We start from the raw sequence: 21884 nt of genomic DNA, 5'->3' as shown, positions 1-21884 counted from the left end.
CTTAGAGACATGGACCCAACTTTACGTCCATTGGTCCAGTAGTCTTTAGTCCGCAGTCAGCTCCTCACACCTGTATTTTATTCATTGACTTCCCTGGTGTCCAGTGGGCGGTCTTACGAGTGATTGACAGATGTCTCTGCAGACAGTTGTACATGAAAAACTGTCAATCACCGATTAGTACCGCTCACTGGTCTCATAAACATAGATACACTAGGGATGTCAATGGTTAAAATGCAAAGTTTACTGAAACTTTTATTATTAAAATGGAGCATCCCAAAAAAACTGAGAAAAAAGCAAATTGGACAAAACCTCCAAAAACCGGTCGGACAAAATTGTTGTCCCCCTCAACTCAATATTTAGTTGCTCGCCCTTTACCCTTTGGAATAAATAACTGCAATCAATCGCTTCCTATAACCGTCCACAAGCTTCTTACACTCTTACCTGGAACCTTGGACTCTTCTTTATAATCTGCTCCAGGTTTCATTTGTGAAGGCATCTTCTTCTCCCAAGAGCAGTTTTCGGATCTCTCCACAGGTGTCAATGGGAATTTGATCCGGACTCATTGCTGCCACTTCAGAAGTCTCCAGCACTTTGTTTTCATCCATTTCTGATGGCTCCTTGAAGTACTGTATTTACGGGGTCATTGTGCTGTTGGAAGACCCATGACCTAAGACACAAGCCCAGATTTCAGACACTGAGCACTACATTGCTGCCCAAAATCCTTTGGTAATCTTCAGATTTCATGATGCCTTGGACACAGTCAAAGCCCCCAGTGCGAGAGACAACAAAACAACCCTAAAATATCTTTGAGCTTCCATCGTATGTGACTGTAGGTCCTGTGTTCTTTTTTTTGTAGGTCTCATTCAGTTTTCAGTAAACCGTAGAATGATGTGCTTTACCAAAATGCTCTTTCTTGGCCTCATCTGTCCATAAGTCACTTTTCCAGAAGGATTTTGGCTTACTCATGTACATTTTGGCAAACTGCAGCAAAAGCTTTTACATGTCTCTGTATCAGCAGTGGGGTCCTCCTGGGTCTCTTCCATAGTGTTTAATTTCTTTCAAAAGTGGACAGATAGTTCATGCTGACACTGATGCCCATGAACCTGCAGGACAGCTTGAATTTCTATGGAACTTGATTGGGGCTTAGTCACCATCCATACTATCCTGTGTTGCAGCCTTTCTTCAATTTCTCTCTGCTGTCCATTTCCATGATGTTACGTACCATGGATAAAGTAACATCAAGATCACTGGAGATGAACTTGTAACCTAGAGATGATTGATATTTTTCAACAATTTTGGTTCTCAAGTCCTCAGACAGTTCTGTTCTCCATGCTTAGTGTGGCACAGATAGACACACAATGCAAAGATTGACTCAACCTCTCCCCTTTTTATCTGGTTTCAGATGTGATTTTCATATTGCCCACACCACTTACTTGACACGGTTGAGTTTGAACGAGCATGACATGCTTGAAACATAGTTGTTTACCCACAATTGTGAAAAGATGACAACAATTTTGTCCACAATATCTTTGACGTTTTGTGGGAAATTATGTCCAATTTGCCTTTTTTTCTTTGGTGTTGTTCCAATGCATACAAAGAAAACAAATGTGTATGACAAAACATGTAATCGCAATAATGTTCTGAGAGAAATGCTTCATTTTCTGGAAAATTTTAAGGCTGCCAACACTTTTGCCCATGACGATAGACAGATAGATAGACAGATAGATAGACAGATAGATAGACAGATAGATAGAGGGATAGATAGAGGGATAGATAGAGGGATAGATAGATAGAGGGATAGATAGATAGAGGGATAGATAGATAGATAGATAGATAGATAGATAGATGGATAGAGGGATAGATGGATGGATAGATAGATAGATGGATGGATGGATAGATAGAGGAATAGATAGATAGATAGATAGATAGATAGATAGATAGATAGAGGGATGGATGGATGGATGGATGGATAGATAGATAGAGGGATAGATAGATAGAGGGATAGATAGATAGATAGATAGATAATAGATAGAGGGATAGATAGATAGATAGATAGATGGACAGATAGATAGATAGATAGATAGAGGGATAGATAGATAGATAGATAGATAGATAGAGGGATAGATAGATAGATAGATAGATAGATAGATGGACAGATAGATAGATAGATAGATAGAGGGATAGATAGATACATAGATAGATAGAGGGATACATAGATAGATAGATGGATAGATAGATAGACATCAAAATTTTCGGAAAGTTGTGGAAAAGTATGTAGTCTCCGGCGTGCCAGGGGGTGCAGAGAACGGGAGTCTGAAATCCCCAAGAAGGAGGCTCTGCAGCCCCAAATTCAATGGATCATTGGTGCGCATGTTTGACCTTCGCCCCATTGATTGTCTATGGCACTTTCTCCATCAGACCCATAGATAAAGAATGGAGCGGGGGTTGAGCATGTGCACCTTGGCTCCATTACAGGCAGGGCTCTACATAACCTTGATATAGGGGGAGAAATGCAATTTGGGGAAAATCCCTTTAATCCCGCTCCCAACAGCTCTATTTTAAGAAATACCCGAATTTCTTAAGAAACAACACTTCCGGATGATCCATGCTGTGCAGTCCCGCTGTTATTCGTCCTCGAAATGTATGTATTAATTAATAACCTCATATTATGTTACCATTCCCTCTGAGTAGGGCGTGTTCCTACACCGGCAGCATTGATTGGACAATATTAGACAACTGGATGTCACCAAATGGATGGGGATGGAGACGCCCCTGCACACTCCATTTATGGATCTCCAGGAGGAACAGCACAATGCAAATTTCTAGCTCTCAAATGTTTCCATTATTGTTAATTATATTGTTTTACTTTGGGAAAATTAACAAAAAAAGGCAAAAAAAAAAATGCAACATGTGACCAACCCTTAAAGAATATTATTGCAATCTTCCATGCATTTTTTTCAAGCGAGTCAGGGTTGGGGGAATGCACCAAAATGTACAATTTTTGCAGCATCTTGTAGGCAGGAGTCTTCATGCAATCACATCTACATTACTTAATCAGCATGGAACAGAAATGGTGGACACATGGAAACATGGCCTAAGGATTCCTTTTAAATGGATGATATGGCGCCGTTCAGTCATTCACTTCTGAATTGCAAGTGAATGGTGCCTATGATGTCCTGACCCCGCAGAGACACATACACAATCGTTAGATTTTGTGGAAGTGTTTGGGGTTAGAAGGTCATCAACATCGCTCACTTCAGAATCCGAAGCTATGGCGCCTGATAAACCCTGGAAGCGCCAGACTGTCCCACCTTAGACCTGAAATATGGATTCCGATAACGGCAGGTGTATTCTTGCCCCTTCTCTAGACCTCCGACACTTAGTACAAGCCCCTGCAGCGGAAAAGTGTTTGACTTTTGTTTTTATCCTACTTTATTAGAAAGTTTTGCATAAATTTAATGACAAAAAACAACATAAAGACTCTTAAGTAAAAAGAAAAAATCAAAACATGATTCCGCTGAGCTCAGAACTAAACCTCAGTAGTGTGACATTATTTAAGTTGGCAGTTGGTGTGTTCTTCCTGAAGCCAAAGAGCATGGACCGTCCCCAGGTAAAATAACACCAGGGATCAAAAATATGAAGTACCCATATGTTTTATATCATTAGAAATTAGTGCTCTAAAATGAGTCCAGGTCACCCAGGGCCTTAGTTATCCTTTTGTTTATTTATATACTTTATTGTTTCTTTGTTTTTAACTATTTATAAAATATGTCAAACTAGCTGTAGCACCCGGCGTTGCCCGGGATAGTAACTGGCGCTTTGTTTTTCTCCCAGTCTCTGTCTGCCTCGCTCTCTGTCTGAGTCTATCGGTCTGTCTCTCTCTGTCTCTGTATCTGTTTGTCTTTCTGTCTCTTTCCCTGTCTGTCTCTTTCCCTTTCTGTCTCTCTTTCCCTGTCTGTCTCTCTATCTCTTTCCCTGTATGTATGTCTCTTTCCCGTCTGTCTGTCTCTCTATCTCTTTCCCTGTCTGTCTATCTCTTTCCCTGTCTCTCTCTCTGTCTCTTTCCATGTCTGTCTCTTTATCTCTTTCCCTGTCTGTCTCTCTATCTCTTTCCCTGTCTGTCTTTTCCCTGTTCGTCTCTTTGTCTGTGTCTGTCTCTTTGTCTGTGTCTGTCTTTCTGTCTGTGTCTATTTGTCTGTGTCTGTCTTTTTGTATGTGTCTGTCTCTTTCCCTGTCTATCTCTCTATCTCTTTCCCTGTTCGTCTTTTTGTCTGTCTCTGTCTCTTTGTCTGTGTCTGTCTTTTTGTCTGTGTCTATCTGTGTCTGTGTGTTTCTTTGTCTGTCTCTTTGTCTGTCTCTTTCCCTGTCTGTCTGTCTCTTTCCCTGTCTCTATCCCTGTCTCTTTTCCTGTCTCTTTTGCTGTCTCTTTCCCTGTCTGTCTGTCTCTTTCCCTGTCTCTATCCCTGTCTCTTTTTCTGTCTCTTTTTCTGTCTCTTTTGCTGTCTCTTTCCCTGTCTCTGTCTGTCTCTGTCTGTTTCTTTGTCTGTCTCGTCTCTTTCCCTGACTGTCTGTCTCTTTCCCTGTCTCTTTCCCTGTCTCTGTCTGTCTTTATCTGTCTCTTTCTCCTTCCCTGGCTGCATTGCGACATGCCAACATTCCATTCAAGGGCGTGGCTGCGTATTCTGGCTGCACTGTGTCTACCAGCTCCATTGACTTCAATGGAGGCAGTTTTTTTGGCGAAAAACTGTAAAGCACTGAGTTAAAATTTCCCCTCAAAACATAGTCTATGACGTTTCCTGAGTCACATGGGGCGTCTGTTCACAATTTTGTGATTGTACATACAACAGTCCAAATTCCTTTAGCGGATATACACACACAGATACATACATACATACATACATACATACTTACTTACATACACTCAGCTTTATATATTAGATTTGATTTTTTGCTTATTTATTTACTTTACTATTTGTTTTACCTATTTATAAAATATGTCCTATTTGATCTTTATTTACTTTACTATTTATTTGTTTTTACCTGTTTCTAAAATATGTCCTATTTTTTTTTTTATTTACTTTACTGTTCATTTGGTTTTACCTTTTTATATTCATTATTTTGTTTATTTATTTAATTTACTGTTTATTTGTTTTTACCTATTAAAAAATGTCCTATTTGATTTTTTTGTTTATTTACTTTACTGTTTATTTGTTTTTATCCATTTATAAAAGATGTCATATTTGAGTTTCTAAGTTTTCATTTGTACGTATTAGGAGATTGACATTCTAGATAAACTCCCACCCCACAAGCAGTACCATGTTGGGTTCACCATTGTATCCATGGTCTATCCCCGAAAAACGTTGGTTGCTCTATTTGTGAAAACAAGTAAAATAAGGAAAGAATCTGCTCCAGGAAGAAATTTCGAACCTTCAACATTCACTTTTTAATGCCACTGATCGTCTCAAGGCTGAATACCGATGAGTATTTGGTCAAAAAAAGTAGCCTGGCAGCCACTTCGATTTTTACTTATGGTGAAAAACAACTAGGGGTGTTGTGCTCCAAACCTGACCCCGTACAATGAGCACATATATCACATGCAGATGTTTTAATACCATTTGTATATTAAGGAGATATTCTCAAATTTGGAGGTTATCTCCCATCCATTAGATAGGAGATAAATTCTCCATCGATGGGGATCCAAATGTTGGGATGCTAAAGATAGCTGAATGCTGCGCTCAGCTAATCCTTGGCACTTCTAGAAGAATTAATGGAGCGTCAATGCGCATCATTGGTCACTGCTCCATTCACAAAGGGCTCCTTAGAGTCCCGGATCTCAGGTGTGGTTGGCGTGGCGTCCCAGAGGGCAGGATTGGTTGGATTCCCAGCAGTTGGGATCAGTTGGATTCCCAGCGGTCAAGAATGGTAGGAATTCCAGCGGTCGGGAACGGTTCGAGTCCCAGCAGTTGGGAACTGTTGGAGCCCCAGCGGTTGGAATCGGTTGGAGCCCCAGCAGTCGGGATCAGTTAGAATCCCAGCAGGCAAGATCATTTGTAGTCCCAGTGGTTGTGACTAGTTGGAGTCCCATCAGTTGGGATCAGTTGGATTCCCAGTGGTCAGGAACGGTTCGAGTCCCAGCGGTCAGGAACTGTTGGAGCCCCAGCGGTTTGGATCGTTTGTAGCCCCAGCGGTCGGGATCAGTTAGAATTCCAGCATTCAAGATCATTTGTAGTCCCAGTGGTTGTGACTAGTTGGAGTCCCAGCAGTTGGGATCAGTTGGTGTCCCATCGGCTAGGACTGGTTGGAGTCCCAGCAGTCGGGATGGGTTGTATTACCAGTGGTCGTGAACAGTTGGAGTCACAGTAGTCAGAATCAGTTGAAGTCCCAATGGTGGGGAAATTATATCCTTCAAACTTGAGAATACCCCTTTAAGTGTTGCTGTATGATGGTCCCTTTGGTTTGGTTTGTATATAATATGTACATTACAGACCAAAAGTTTGGACACACCTTCTCATTCAAAGAGTTTTCTTTATTTTCATGACTCTGAAAATTGTAGATTCACATTGAAGGCATCAAAACTATGAATTAACACATGTAGAATAAAATACTTAACAAACAAGTGTGAAACAACTGAAAATATGTCTTATATTCTAGGTTCTTCAAAGTAGCCACCTTTTGCTTTGATTACTGCTTTGCACACTCTTGGCATTCTCTTGATGAGCTTCAAGAGGTAGTCACTGGAAATGGTTTTCCAACAGTCTTGAAGGATTTCCCAGAGATGCTTAGCATTTGTTGGCCCTTTTGCCTTCACTCTGCGGTCCAGCTCACCCCAAACCATCTCGATTGGGTTCAGGTCTGGTGACTGTGGAAGCCAGGTCATCTGGCATAGCACCCCATCACTCTCCTTCTTAGTCAAATAGTCCTTACACAGCCTGGAGGTGTGTTTGGGGTCATTGTCCTGTTGAAAAATACATGATGGTCCAACTAAACGCAAACCGGATGGAATAGCATGCCGCTGCAAGATGCTGTGGTAGCCATGTTGGTTCTGTATGCCTTCAATTTTGAATAAATCCCCAACAGTGTCACCAGCAAAGCACCCCCACCCCATCACACCTCCTCCTCCATGCTTCACGGTGGGAACCAGCCATGTAGAGTCCATCCATTCACCTTTTCTGCGTCGCACAAAGACACGGTGGTTGGATCCTCAGATTTCAAATTTGGACTCATGAGACCAAAGCACAAATTTCCACTGGTCTAATGTCCATTCATTGTGTTCTTTAGCCCATACAAGTCTCTTCTGCTTGTTGCCTGTCCTTAGCAGTGGTTTCCTAGCAGCTATTTTACCATGAAGGCCTGCTGCACAAAGTCTCCTCTTAACAGTTGTTCTAGAGATGTGTCTGCTGCTAGAACTCTGTGTGGCATTGACCTGGTCTCTAATCTGGGCTGCTGTTAACCTGTGATTTCTGAGGCTGGTGACACGGATAAACTTATCCTCCGCAGCAGAGGTGACTCTTGGTCTTCATTTCCTGTGGCAGTCATCATGTGAGCCAGTTTCTTTGTAGCATTTGATGTTTTTTGCCACTACACTTGGGGACACTTTCAAAGTTTTCCCAATTTTGCGGACTGACTGACCTTCATTTCTTAAAGTGATGATGGTCACTTGTGTTTCTTTACTTACCTGCTTTTTTCTTGCCATAATACAAATTCTAACAGTCTATTCACTAGGACTATCCGCTGCGTATCCACCAGACGTCTGCACAATACAACTGATGGTCCCAACCCCATTTATAAGGCAAGAAATCCCACTTATTAAACCTCAAGAGAAACTGTGGAGAAATAAGGCGCAAAATAGGGTCTTACCCGGTATGACACATGGGGGGTGAATGTTGGCTAGAACACTCACCTGGTAGGGTTGTGCAATTCACAACCCCTATGTAGGCATGTAGTAAACGTGGGAGGCAGCGGTCCCGCAGCGTTGAGGTAATTAAAGCGGTAGAGGAAAAGCAGGTTAAATGCTGCACCAAACCACAGAAATCCAGATGTTGTTAGTAAATCCCTTTTTCTTTATTTTCACAGGTCTACGCGTTTCGAGGACATGTCCGTCCTCGTCCTCAGGACAATGTACAGAGAAAAACTATAGCCAATAGGCTATAGTTTTTCTCTGCACATTGTCCTGAGGACGAGGACGGACATGTCCTCGAAACGCGTAGACCTGTGAAAATAAAGAAAAAGGGATTTACTAACAACATCTGGATTTCTGTGGTTTAGCGCAGCATTTAACCTGCTTTTTCCTCTACCGCTTTAATTACTTATTAAACCTGACAGGGCACACCTGTGACGTGAGAACCATTTCCGGTGACTACCTCTTGATGCTCGCCAAGAGTGTGCAAAGTAGTAATCAAAGCAAAAGGTGGCTACTCTGAAGAACCTAGACTATAAGACATATTTTCAGTTGTTTCACACTTTTTTGTTAAGTATTTCATTCCCATGTGATAATTCATAGTTTTGATGCCTTCAATGTGAATCTACAATTTTCAGAGTCACGAAAAGAAAGAACACTCTTTGAGGTGTGTCCAAACTTTTGGTCTGTACTGTGTATATATATATATATATATATATATATATATATAACTGTTAAAAGCTAAACCAGACTTTAAGAAAAATACACACAAGCAATCGTCTGTAGTAAGAAAAATGCACATGGCCGTCATACTGTATTAGGGCATATTCTTGAGACGACAGAAAGAAAAAAAAGCAGTATATGCCACCACCTGGTGGTGCGATAGTAAAATTACAGGTTGCTAATTTTATAAGATACCGACGGAGGGAATACAGAATTTGTACAAATGCATCGTATTTTTCTCTTATTTTACACTAGGATTAATTATTACTAATTGTTGATATAATTGACAATAAAAGCTAAAGACATAAAGCACAATACGAAAATATAGTAAAAAAGAAATAAAAAAGAAGAGGGTTTTTTAAGCATTGAGCCTATTTCTGCATTTAGCAAAGTGGATTCTTCAAAGGGAGCAATATATAGAGGAAGCTCAGTATATAAACACTATATATAGAGGAAGCTCAGTATATAAACACTATATATAGAGGAAGCTCAGTATATAAACACTATATAGAGGAAGCTCAGTATATAAACACTATATAGAGGAAGCTCAGTATATAAACAATATATAGATATATAGAGGATGCTCAGTATATAAACAATATATAGAGGAAGCTCAGTATATAAACACTATATATAGAGGAAGCTCAGTATATAAACACTATATATAGAGGAAGCTCAGTATATAAACACTATATATAGAGGAAGCTCAGTATATAAACACTATATATAGAGGAAGCTCAGTATATAAACACTATATAGAGGAAGCTCAGTATATAAACAATATATAGATATATAGAGGATGCTCAGTATATAAACAATATATAGAGGAAGCTCAGTATATAAACACTATATAGAGGAAGCTCAGTATATAAACAATATATAGATATATAGAGGATGCTCAGTATATAAACAATATATAGAGGAAGCTCAGTATATAAACAATATATAGAGGAAGCTCAGTATATAAACAATATATAGAGGAAGCTCAGTATATAAAAAATATATAGATATATAGAGGATGCTCAGTATATAAAGACTATATAAAGGAAGCTCAGTATATAAACTATATATAGAGGATACTCAATATATAAAGAATATATAAAGGAAGCTCAGTATATAAACTATATATAGAGGATACTCAATATATAAAGAATATATAGAGGAAGCTCAGTATATAAACACTATATATAGAGGAGGCTCAGTATATAAACAATATATAGAGGAAGCTCCGTATATAAACACTATATATAGAGGAGGCTCAGTATATAAACAATATATAGAGGAAGCTCAGTATATAAACAATATATAGATATATAGAGGATGCTCAGTATATAAACAATATATAGAGGAATCTCAGTATATAAACAATATATACATATATAGAGGATGCTCAGTATATAAAGGAAGCTCAGTATATAAACACTATATATAGAGGATACTCGGTATATAAAGAATATATAGCGGAAGCTCAGTATATAAACACTATATATAGAGTAAGCTCAATATATAAACAATATATAGAGGAAGCTCAGTATATAAACACTATATATAAAGGAAGCTCAATATGTAAACAATATATAGAGGAAGCTCAGTATATAAACAAAATAAACGGGGGGCTTGTTCTCTCACTCCGCCAGAGCGCTCCTATAACCTTGGCCCCAACAGCAAAATATATACGGTTGCTATGGCGATAATTTATGTACCGGTCACTGAACTCACCATTATTTTCTTGAAAAACAATTTTTCTTTTTTTTTTTTTTGCTCTTTGCTTGTGCAGTAATTTGTAATTTCTTGGTTCTGTTCATTTTTTCCCCCTTCTTTTGTTTCTGAAACGTTCCCCCATAAATCAAAATGTGAAGCGCGCTGCGGTGCTTTCCGGTGCCTAGGGTCGTATTTCACCACAAATAAAGTCTTTTTATCAACATCATGGACGTATTCGTGATTCGGGCACCGCCAGGAATTATAAAATAGTGTATTGTGAGCATCTGAGTATCAAGGCCTAATGTTCTCAATTTAAGACATATATCTGATAAGTGTCCGTACGTTCTAAGGAAGATACAATTTATATGAAGGGGTTAAATCGGCCCGGTCCGAAGCACGTCAGACAACATTTACCTAATTAGCAGTGACCCGTGACACCGGTTTATTAAATAAGGTATGTGCTCAGGGGCTAATATGGCATTTACACATCATGGTAATGGACTGTGCATAAATGAGGCCTAAAACTACAACAGACCCACAATGGGATCGACCCTCGAAGTGAGAAACCTGAAGAAATGAATTACATGTAATTAGAGGGAATGTCTAATCAGAAAGATGACCTATTGTTTAATGATAATGATTTTTGTAATATTTTTCCATATCATTATCTATATAATAAAAATCAGAAATGTTCCAATTTTCACGCAAGCCACTGAGTCTAATACTAGACTCTAAGTTCCTGATCTGTAGAGAACACTTTTGAGCTGTTTCATTATAATCACAGATAAGGTTAAAATGAAAGGTAACAGTTCTATGTACAGTGGATCTACCATTCTCAATAGGTGATGTCACAACTCACCTCCTCCCCCTCCTGTACAAGGACTAATAATGCCTCTATATACAGTAGATAACACAGGATCCACCATTCACAATAGGTGATGTCACCTCCTCCTCTTCCTGTACAATAACTGATAACACTTCTGTATACAGTAGATAACACAGGATCCACCATTCACTATAGGGGATATCACAGCTCACTTCCTTCGCTCCTGTACAATGACTGATAACGCCTCTATATTCAGTAGACAACACAGGATCTACCATTCACAATAGGTGATGCCACAGCTCACCTCTTTCTCCTCCTGTACAATGATAACACCTCCATATACAGTATATAGCACAGGATCTACCATTCACAATAGGTGATGTCACAGCTCACCTCCTCCCCCTCCTGTACAATGACTGATAATGCCTCTACATACAGTAGATAACACAGGATCCACCATTTACAATAGGTAATATCACAACTCACCTCCTCCTTCTCCTGTACAATGACTGATAATACCTCTATATACAGTAGATAACACAGGATCCACCATTCACAGTAGGTGATGTCAAAGCTCACCTACAACTCCTCCTCCTGTACAATAACTGATAACACCTTTATATACAGTAGATAACACAGGATCCACCATTCACGGTAGGTGATGTCACAGCTCACCTACTCCTCCTGTACAATGACTGATAACACCTTTATGTACAGTAGATAACACAGGATCCAACATTCACAGTAGGTGATGTCACTGCTCACCTCCTCCTCCTCCTGTACAATGACTGATAACACCTCTATATACAGTAGATAACACAGGATCCACCATTCACAGTAGGTGATGTCACAGCTCACCTACTCCTCCTGTACAATGCCTGATAACACCTTTATGTACAGTAGATAACACAGGATCCAAAATTCACAGTAGGTGATGTCACAGCTCACCTCCTCCTCCTCCTGTACAATGACTGATAACACCCTGCTCAAACTCCTTTAGAACCTACTTTTAACTGCTGCTGTGCAATATTTGTATGGGAGTTCACCTGTATGATTCCCAGATTCCCCATCCTCTTAGACAGGGATTCCCTTACAACATGACTGCAGCAAGGTGTTCAAAAGAGAAGGAAGCAAATAAGGGATATATTCTTTGTTACCCACCTTACTTTGCTTCCTTCTCTCTCAAACAACGTGATAACGTGCTGTTAAGAGTTAGGGAATTCCCTTGTCTGACCAGGAGTGTATGGATCAGACAGGGGAACTCCCATACTGTTTGTTTGAATATAGTTAATGGGTATATCTGCAACTTTTTGTTTTCAGATGTGCCTAAGCACTACCAGGCAGGTAGTTGCTGCCTGTTGAGCCTACCTGTTAGTGTTTAGGAACTTTTTTTTTATTTTGATAAAGTCCTGGATATATCCTTTAACTAATATTTCCCAGCAGCAGTTAAAAGCAATTTCCGAAGGAGCATGAACTGTGCCTTAAAGAGCATGACTGTTCAAACCAAGCACAGGCATTTGGTGCATCCTTAGTTTGGGTATGTAGTTGACGGCATCTTCCCACTTATTGCTTTGCATATATCTGCACCTTTCTGTTACTTGATTGACAGCTAGAAAAGGGTGGAGATGAATGGAAAACAGGTGAAATGTGCATTGAAATGTTTGGTCACATTAACGAGACCCTGTCATCAGGATTATGCAAGCTAAAACAAAAGTGTGGCCATAATGGCGCTGTTATACGTATACAATACGGACGTTCAGTGAAGAAATCCACATTCTGGGTGTGGTGTAATCATCATTAGAAGTTTGCTTTTCCTAAGCTTTTGGTGTATTGGGACAGGAATGTGGACTATGGCTAGGGTCTTTAGCTCCATCCCCGTCTCGTCACTGCCCCCAATTTCTGTATCCTCCTCCTGTTTTAAGCTTTGTTCAAATCTGTGGGTGGCGTTTGCGCAGATTAATCAGGAAAATTAAACCGGTGAAGGCGCATGCGCAGAATGACCTTCCGGTGGACTTCAGTAAAATGAGGGGCCGGCTGAGGCACATGCGCAGACTGACCTCCTGGTGGCCTTCAGTAAAATGTGGCTGGTGGAGGTTCATACGCAAATTTGCCTTCCTGGGGATTTCAGTGAAAAAGGCTGGTAGAGACGCATGCGCAGATTTTCCTCCTGGTGGCCTTCAGTAAAATGAAGCCAGTGGAGGAGCATGAGCTGACTGATCCCCCATGGTCTTCAGTAAAATGAGGCCAGCGAAGGTGCATGAGCTGATTGACTGCCTGGTGGTCATCAGTAAAAATGAGGCAGGTGGAGGTGCATGAGCTGATTGATCTCTCGCTGGCCTTCAGCAACATGAGGGCAGCGGAGGCGCATGCGCAGATTGACATCCCGGTGGTCTTCAGTAAAATAAGGCAGATGGAGGCGAATACACAGATTGACCTCCTGATGGTCTTCAGTAAAATAAGGCAGGTGGAGGCACATACACAAATTGACCTCCCGGTGGCCTTCAGTAAAATAAGGCAGGTGGCGGCGAATTCACAGATTGACCTCCCGGTGGTCTTCAGTCAAATAAGGTAGGTGGAGGCGCATACACAAATTGACCTCCCGGTGGCCTTCAGTAAAATAAGGCAGGTGGAGGCGCATGCACAGATTGACCTCCCGGTGGCCTTCAGTAAAATAAGGTCGGTGGAAACGCATGCGCAGATTGACCTCCCAGTGATCTTCAGTAAAATGTGGCCAGTGGATGCACATATGCACATTGACCTCCTGGTGGCCTTCAGTAATATGAGGCCGGTGTAGGCGTATGTGCAGATTGACCTCTTGGTGGTCTTCAGTAAATAAGGCCAGTGGAGGCGCATGTGAAGATTGTCCTCCTGGGGACCTTCAGTAAAATAAGGCCGGCGGAGGCGCATGTGAAGATTGACCTTCCGGTGGCCTTCAGTAAAATGGTGCTCCTCATTGAACCCAACTTTAAATCTGCACATGCCATTTTCCTGTAGACTCCCGACACAGTGGAGGATCAACCATTGGGAGCCGGACCAGTAGGTAGAACAAGATTCCTGGCTCCCTAAGCTTTTTATATTCTTTTGGTTGCTCCATCAGAAGCGGCAGTCTGTACTGTGAGAATGTAAAATCCAGGCGCAATAAATGTTTGTAGAAGTTCAGTATAATTTGGTGTTTGCATCTTCATATGAGCAAAAAAAATTAAAAAATACTTAGGAATGAAAGAAAGAATGAAATGGATGAAGAATGAGGTGGATCAAATGTAGTAGACCGTATTATTTGGATATTTTTGTGCAATATTATTACTACCAGAAATGTTTTTGTTATTTGGGGGGGGTCATAGCTGCTACTTTAAAATGAAAACACCAGCACAGTGTTACTTTATCTGCTAACTGCATGTCCATGTGTTACTAACAGTGGCTGCAAAGCAACACATAAAACCAAGCTGTGAACAGGTTCCTAACCCCGTATGTACAAGCTGGGTGTACTGCCACCCTAGACCATCCTCCAACGAGCTAGGTGTACTTCCACCCTAGTACATCCTCCAATGAACTAGGTGTGCTGCCACCCTAGACCATCCTCCAATGAGCTAGGTGTACCACCACTGTACACCATCCTCCAATGAGCTGGGTGCACTGCCACCCTAGTACATCCTCCAATGATTTAGGTGTACTGCCACCCTAGTACATCCTCCAATGAGCTAGGTGTACTGCCACCCTAGTACATCCTCCAACGAGCTAGGTGTATTACCACCCTAGACCATCATCCAATGAGCTAGTTGTACTGCAGCCATAGACCATTATTCAATGAGCTGGGTGTACTGCCACCCTAGTATATCCTCCAACGAGCTGGGCGTACTTCCACCCTAGACCATCCTCCAACGAGCTGGGTGTACTGCCACCCTAGACCATCCTCCAACAAGCTGGCTGTACTGCCACCCTAGACTATCCTCCAACGAGCTGGGTATACTGCCATCCTAGACCATACTCCAACAAGCTAGTTGTACTGCCACCATAGTACATCCTCCAACGAGCTAGTGTACTGCCACCCTAGACCGTCCTCCAACGAGCTGGGTGAACTGCCACCCTAGACCATCCTCCACACAAAAATATCCAGAAAAGAAAAAAAAACGACACAACTCTACCTCCTCCATATTACTAACATAACAACATATTGTAAGGAAAGCATGGGAACGGGAGAATAAAAAAACCCATTATGTATATTGTATAACAAAGGATATTAGTGTGCCGATAAATAACTAAAAAGAGCTAGTAAAATTAATCCAGGTACAATAAATTTATCTTTTTGTCTATTACCCCCTTAAAGAGGATCTTTTACCAGATGTCACAATAAAAACTTCATACATTATTAAATAGCTCTCTTTAGACCTGATGACACTGGTGAACTTACTTTGAAATTTCTCATATTTTTTTTTTTTGTTTTATTTATTTATTTATTTTTAAAGTTTTCAAGAACTCTAGTAATACTCATTTTAAAATTCGGATAATACAGCCAGTTTCAAAATAAATACACCGGCTTCATCAGGTTTGACAGATCTGATTAATAATGTATGCATGTTTTCTGCGTGGAATCTTTTGACAGATCCACTTTAAATGATTTATATCCAGGGCTGTGGAATCGGTAAGGTTAAATTATTGTTTTTATTTTTCTACACTCGGACTCCAGCTCCTTCCTATATATCTCCTGTATAATAATTGGATCGATCAGAATTAGTGTAGTGAAATTAAATTAATAAAATATGATATATTAATGAGATAAAAATATGTAAACTTTCTTAGATACTTATGAAAGCAAAAGGACAACAAGTCGTGCATAAAAAAAAGATTCCTCATTTCAAAAAAATAAATAAACAAAAAATATAAATTATCTAATAATAATAATAATAATAATAATAAAATATATTTGTATTATTATTACTATTATTATTATTATTATTATTATTATATAATGATAATGATAATAATAAATAATAATATAATGTATTATATAATAATTATAATAATAATAATAATAATAATAATAATAATAATAATAATAATAATAATAATAATAATACATTTTTCATAATCTCCCCCCCCCCAAAAAAAAAATATTGTGGGACAAAAAAAAAAATAACAACTCCAATTAAAGAGTTTGTCACCCCCGATACTCATGTTAAATCATTTATACAGTCATATAGAGGACTCACTATTATAGAAAAACTAACCATTTAATTACATATTCGCTTCCTCAATTAACAACCTCCGAACTTCCCCTTCACCCAACTGAGAGCTGTGTTTGAATTGAATCCCTGGCATCGTGACTGCACACCGACACTGCAGGAGCTCAGGGAGCGTGCACACACACAGTGTCAGTGTTGGTGCGCTCATACCTGTCTGCATCGGCTGCTAAGTGGTTCTATATGCTTGGACCGGCCACTGCAGACAGGAGAGAGGGAGGAGAGCGCACCCGCACTGACACTTCCTGTGCGCTTGCTCCCTGGGCCCATGGGATAAAAGATAATTATTTAATTTTTTTAATTTTAACATTTCATAAAGCTATGAAGACATTAATGTATTTAAATTTCTATATTTTTTTTTAACGACCTTAAAATAAATGAACATAATCCCTGATTCAGGCTCTGTGTCACTAACTGGGCTTCTGGACTGTGGCAGCTCTGCTAGTCTCCTCAGTGATCAGCTCCTATTATGTTGTCCTTGTTATTACAGGGTTGTCCAGACTCAGGATAAAACTCTGCAGTCACTCTGACTAATGAATCCTGACAGCGTGTGACATGCACACTGTCAGGATTCTCTGGTGTTGCCGGTAAGATCAGGCAGTCATGTGACCACATGTATGCTATTTGCATACTTCCGCTCACATTCCAACTAAGACGTGCTCCTCCCCTCTCAATACCTGTCTATAGAGATAGAATTCGAGCACGTCTAGTTGGCATGTGACCGTAAGTATGCAAATCACATAGATGCAGTTATGTGACCGCTCCTTCTCTCCAGCAACAGCTGAGAATCCTGACAGCATGCTTTGGAGGTTCGAAAGTTTTCAGTCACATGGACTGTGCCTGCACAATCTTTTAACGTGATTTTGCTTTTTGCACATCATAGAATTGATTGGCAGCCTTCAATGTATGCCCAAATATAGAGAGCTGTCAATCAGTGGGAGGACAGCTTTTGATGCATACACAAATATAGAAAGCTGTCAATCAGGGGGTGGATAGCTTTTGATGTACGTCCAAATATAGAGACATGTAAATCAGTGGGTGGACAGCTTTCAATGTATACACAAATATAGAGAGCTGTCAATCAGTGGATGGACAGCTTCCGATGTAAGCAATAATATAGAAGCTGTCAATCAGTGGGTGGACAGCATTCAATGTATACACAAATTTATAGAGCTGTCAATCAGTGGGTGGACAGCATTCAATATATGCACAAATATAGAAAGATGTCAATCAGTGGGTGCACAGCTTTCAATGTATGCACAAATATAGAGAGCTGTCAATCAGTGGGTGCACAGCTTTCAATGTATGCACAAATATAGAGAGCTGTCAATCAGTGGGTGGACAGCTTTTGATGTAAGGACACATATAGAAAGCTGTCAATCAGTGGGAGGACAGCATTCAATGTATGCAGCTGTCAATCAGTGGGAGGACAGCATTCAATGTATGCAGCTGTCAATCAGTGGGTGGACAGTTTTCGATGTATGCACAATTATTGAGAGCTGACAATCCGTGAGTGGAAGCGGTAAAACAGAGATCATCATTGAGAAGACTAGCAGAGCTGCAGCGGATCAGTCAGATTTGATCAAAACTACAGGAAGAATCCCAGAGAGTGACGCCGTGCTACAATCTATATCCCTATTGTATTCTTTCCTGACATTGAGAAGCAGAAACCTAAGAGTTTCCTTTTAGGAATGATGGCGACCAATCAAAAAGAAATATGGAAGTAGCTAACTTTGTGGACCTGGATACATTTCCAGTATATATATATATATACTCTGCCTTTTAGGTTTCGCCTCACGCTATCTCCCTAAACTTGAGAAACCAATTGCGTACTGTATCTATTTTGGAATTAAAATAGAGTTTAGAAAAATAAAAACTAATTATATTTACACTAAGTCCTTTACTAGTTATTTATATACCATAAAATTCAAAGAACTAAAATTCTAAAAGTTTACTCAACTCAATAGAATTTGGAAAATAATATTATATATTTATTAAGGAAGATGAAATATAGTAAAAAAAACAAACAAAAAAACTAATCTAACAATGTAGTGAGTATAGGTCTTTATGGAAATTAATAGGGATGATCGAATACCTCAAATATTCGGCTTCGCGAATATTTGCAGAATAAATCGCCGCTATTCGACTATTCACGAATATTCGATGCGCAATGTAAGTCTATGGGAAACCCGAATAACAACTATTCGGAACTATTCGGGCTTCCCATAGACTTACATTGCACATCAAATATTCGCAGAGCGGCGACCTATTCATCGGATATTCGCGAAGCCGAATATTTGAGGTATTCGATCATCCCTAGAAATTAAGTAACGCAACATTCCGGAACAAGAATTAATGAAATAGGCAACGAAGCCCATTAATGCCGATCTTGGTCGTACCTCTTCTATGGAGCTGATCAGATGACCTCCCTTGCCCCTTAGACCACGGAAACACACACTTCTCTTTATGCCGACCTCCCCATTTCCTCCCTTATTTTTTTTTTTTTAGCCCTTTCTCCAACCTACTCTGAGACCTATTTTTCATGGTCCTTTCCCAATGGATTTTTCAGCTAACCTCAAACTCTTCTCAATATTGTATCGGTCTCGCTATAGCTTCCCTTTCTTCCCACCTTTGGTGAAGAGCTGGTCTTGCCTCAGAGACAGAACAGACATAAAAATGGTGAGACATCAGCAACTTTTTTGCCTTCACCTAACTTTTGTCTTTTTACCCTCCCCTCCCTCTTCCCCACTTTCTTCCTTTTTGGATCTGTCTCTTTTTCTTTATTCATTCTTCCTCGCTTTCTCTGCCCTTTCGGCTTCTTCTTTCTGTCTCTTTCTTCTTTCCACCCATCCAAATCGATTTCCAGGTCACCATTTCAGTTGACGGAATTCTCACTTCGACTGGGTACACCCAAGAGGATTACACCATGCTGGGGAGCGACGACTTCTTTTACATTGGTGGTAGTCCGAACACGGCAGATCTCCCGGGATCTCCTGTCAGTAATAACTTTATGGGCTGCCTAAAAGACGTAAGTATGAGCATTAATCACTGTGAAACAACAAAATATGTAATGTCCAAGGCACCGGAAGAAACTTTAAAACTTTATTGTCTGTTTTATTCCATAAGGTTAAATTACAAAAATAATAGCAAAATAATGTAGCGAGGTTTGAACCTACTGTTTTTTGTTTTCATGGGTCAATGATTGAGAACGAGATCTTAGTCTAGATCTCTGTTTTCATGGGTCAATGATCGAGAAGGAGCTCTTAGTCTAGATCTTTGTTTTCATGGGTCAACAATCAAGAACGAGATCTTAAGGGGGTGTTACACGCAGCAATATCGCTAGCAATATCGCTGGTGAAAGCACCCGCCCCCGTCGTTTGTGCGTCACGGGCAAATCGCTGCCCGTGGCGCACAATATCGTTCGGAGCCGTCACACGGACTTACCTGCCTTGCGACGTCGCTGTTGCCTGCGAACCGCTTCCTTTCTAAGGGGGCGGTTTGTGCGGCGTCACTAAGCGGCCGCCCATTAGAAGTGGAGGGACGGAGATGAGCGGGACGTAACATCCCGCCCACCTCCTTCCTTCCGCATTGCCGGCGGCCGCAGGTAAGCTGCAGTTCGTCGTTCCCGAGGTGCCACATGTAGCGATGTGTGCTGCCTTGGGAACGACGAACAACCTGCGTCCTCAAGAATTAACGATTTTATGAAAATGAACGGCATGTCAACGATGGACGATTTGGTATTTTCCATTGTTAATGGTCGTTCGTGCGTGTCACACGCAACGACGTCGCTAACGATGCCGAATGTGCGTCACATAATCCGTGACCCCGGCGATATATCATTAGATACGTTGTTGTGTAACGGGGCCTTTAGTCTAGATCTTATGAACACTAAGTGGGTCAACAATCGGCCCCCAAGCTTTTACTTTCTCCTCATTGGTCATGGCCAAGGAAAGACTTAGTTAGCTAATGACCTAAAATGGACAGAGAAGCCCTTAGATCTTGTCTCCGATCCATAGATGGGGAGGAAATTCTCTGCCTGTGTCTGAAAAAATGTAAAATTGTAGTTTATCGGACCAAACAAAGAAATCTGAAATAGCCAAATTTAGCAGAATGAGGACTTAAAGCCCGAGTATTCCTAGGCACACACGCTTTCTGATAATTGTGCAGTCTAAACAGGTGGCCGGTAAAATGATCTTTTTGGGCTGAAAATAAAACAGTTTGCATTTGCAACAGCAATTTTTCCTGTATAAATAGCCCTCTCCCTGTCGAGAACAATGGGAGTCTATCTACACAGGACTATCTATTACAGATCGCCCAGTGCCCATTTGAATCCAAGTTGGCCGTTGTGAAAAATCACTAATGTCTGAATGAAACCTTACCAGAGATTATGAAATTAAAGGGGTTTTCCAACCACTAATGTGACCCCTTTTCATTTGTCCTAACTATTCCTAACTAACACTTTCCTAATATATTTTTCCTAATATATTGCACTGCCGTGGAACAGTAATACACGACAATCATTGGCCTTTCCCCAAGTCTCTAATACACTTTTTTTAATTTCTCATTTAAGAGGTTTTCCACTACTAATGTGACCCCTTTTCATTAGTCTTAACTATTCCTAACTAACACTTTCTTAATATATTTTTCCTAATATATTGCACTGCCGTGGAACAGTAATACACGGCAATCATTGGCCTTTCCCCAAGTCTCTAACACACTGTTTTTAATTTTCTCATTTAAGAGGTTTTCCACTACTAATGTGACCCCCTTTTCATTAGTTTTAACTATTTCTAACTAACACTTTCCTAATATATTTTTCCTAATATATTGCAATGCAGTGGAACAGTGATACATGGCAATCATTGGCCTTTCCCCAAGTCTCTAAAACATGGTTTTTAAATTTCTCATTTAAGAGGATTTACACTACTAATGTAACCCCCTTTCATTTGTCCTAACTATTCAGAACTAACACTTTCCTAATGCTACCTATCTGGCTCCTGAAACCTGATCTCTCTGAGGCTCTTATATTCCTATGTTTATGTTTTAGCTTTGATTGTTCTGGTCTGGAGAGTGGAATTGGACCAAATGAGCAGTGCTTATCAGTGGTAGGAGCGGGCATGTCTCTCTCTGAGTGAGCGCAGTCTGGACACACATGCCCAGATCACACTTCATTCTCCTTTCACTCTGCTTTGCAGTGCAGTGCTTTCATGTGGTAAGCACTGAAATGCACAGATCGTGTGATGTGATGATGTGATATACTATCTAATGATCGGCACATCACAGCGCTTGTCAAATGTAATTACTGCATTGTAAAGCAGGCTGAATGGAGAGTGGTGTGTGATCAGGCATGCATACCCAGACTGCTGTCACTCAAAGGCCACCCCGCCCCTACCAGTGACATGCCCTGCTCGGATGGTCTGATTCCGGTCTCCAGACCAGAAAGATCAAAGCTAAAACATCAACATAGGAATATAGGAGCTGCAGAGAGATCAGGTTACAT

General features: G+C 40.4%; 1 protein-coding gene across 16 annotated transcripts in view; it reads left to right on the top strand.

Annotated features, from left to right (window-relative positions):
* The window catches only part of NRXN2 (neurexin 2), a 955311-nt gene that overhangs the window by 380639 nt on the left and 552788 nt on the right, over positions 1–21884 (top strand). For all 16 annotated transcript variants that reach the window (XM_075326071.1, XM_075326065.1, XM_075326063.1 and 13 more), the window contains one exon: positions 19251–19412. In XM_075326071.1, coding sequence (XP_075182186.1) covers positions 19251–19412 — 162 coding nt within the window. The remainder of the gene's footprint in view (positions 1–19250; positions 19413–21884) is intronic.

This window comes from Anomaloglossus baeobatrachus, chromosome 10 (genome assembly GCF_048569485.1).
Source record: "Anomaloglossus baeobatrachus isolate aAnoBae1 chromosome 10, aAnoBae1.hap1, whole genome shotgun sequence".
NCBI classification, from domain to species: domain Eukaryota; kingdom Metazoa; phylum Chordata; class Amphibia; order Anura; family Aromobatidae; genus Anomaloglossus; species Anomaloglossus baeobatrachus.
The sequence above is the reverse complement of the archived record's forward strand: the minus strand, read 5'-3'. Positions and strand labels throughout refer to the sequence as shown.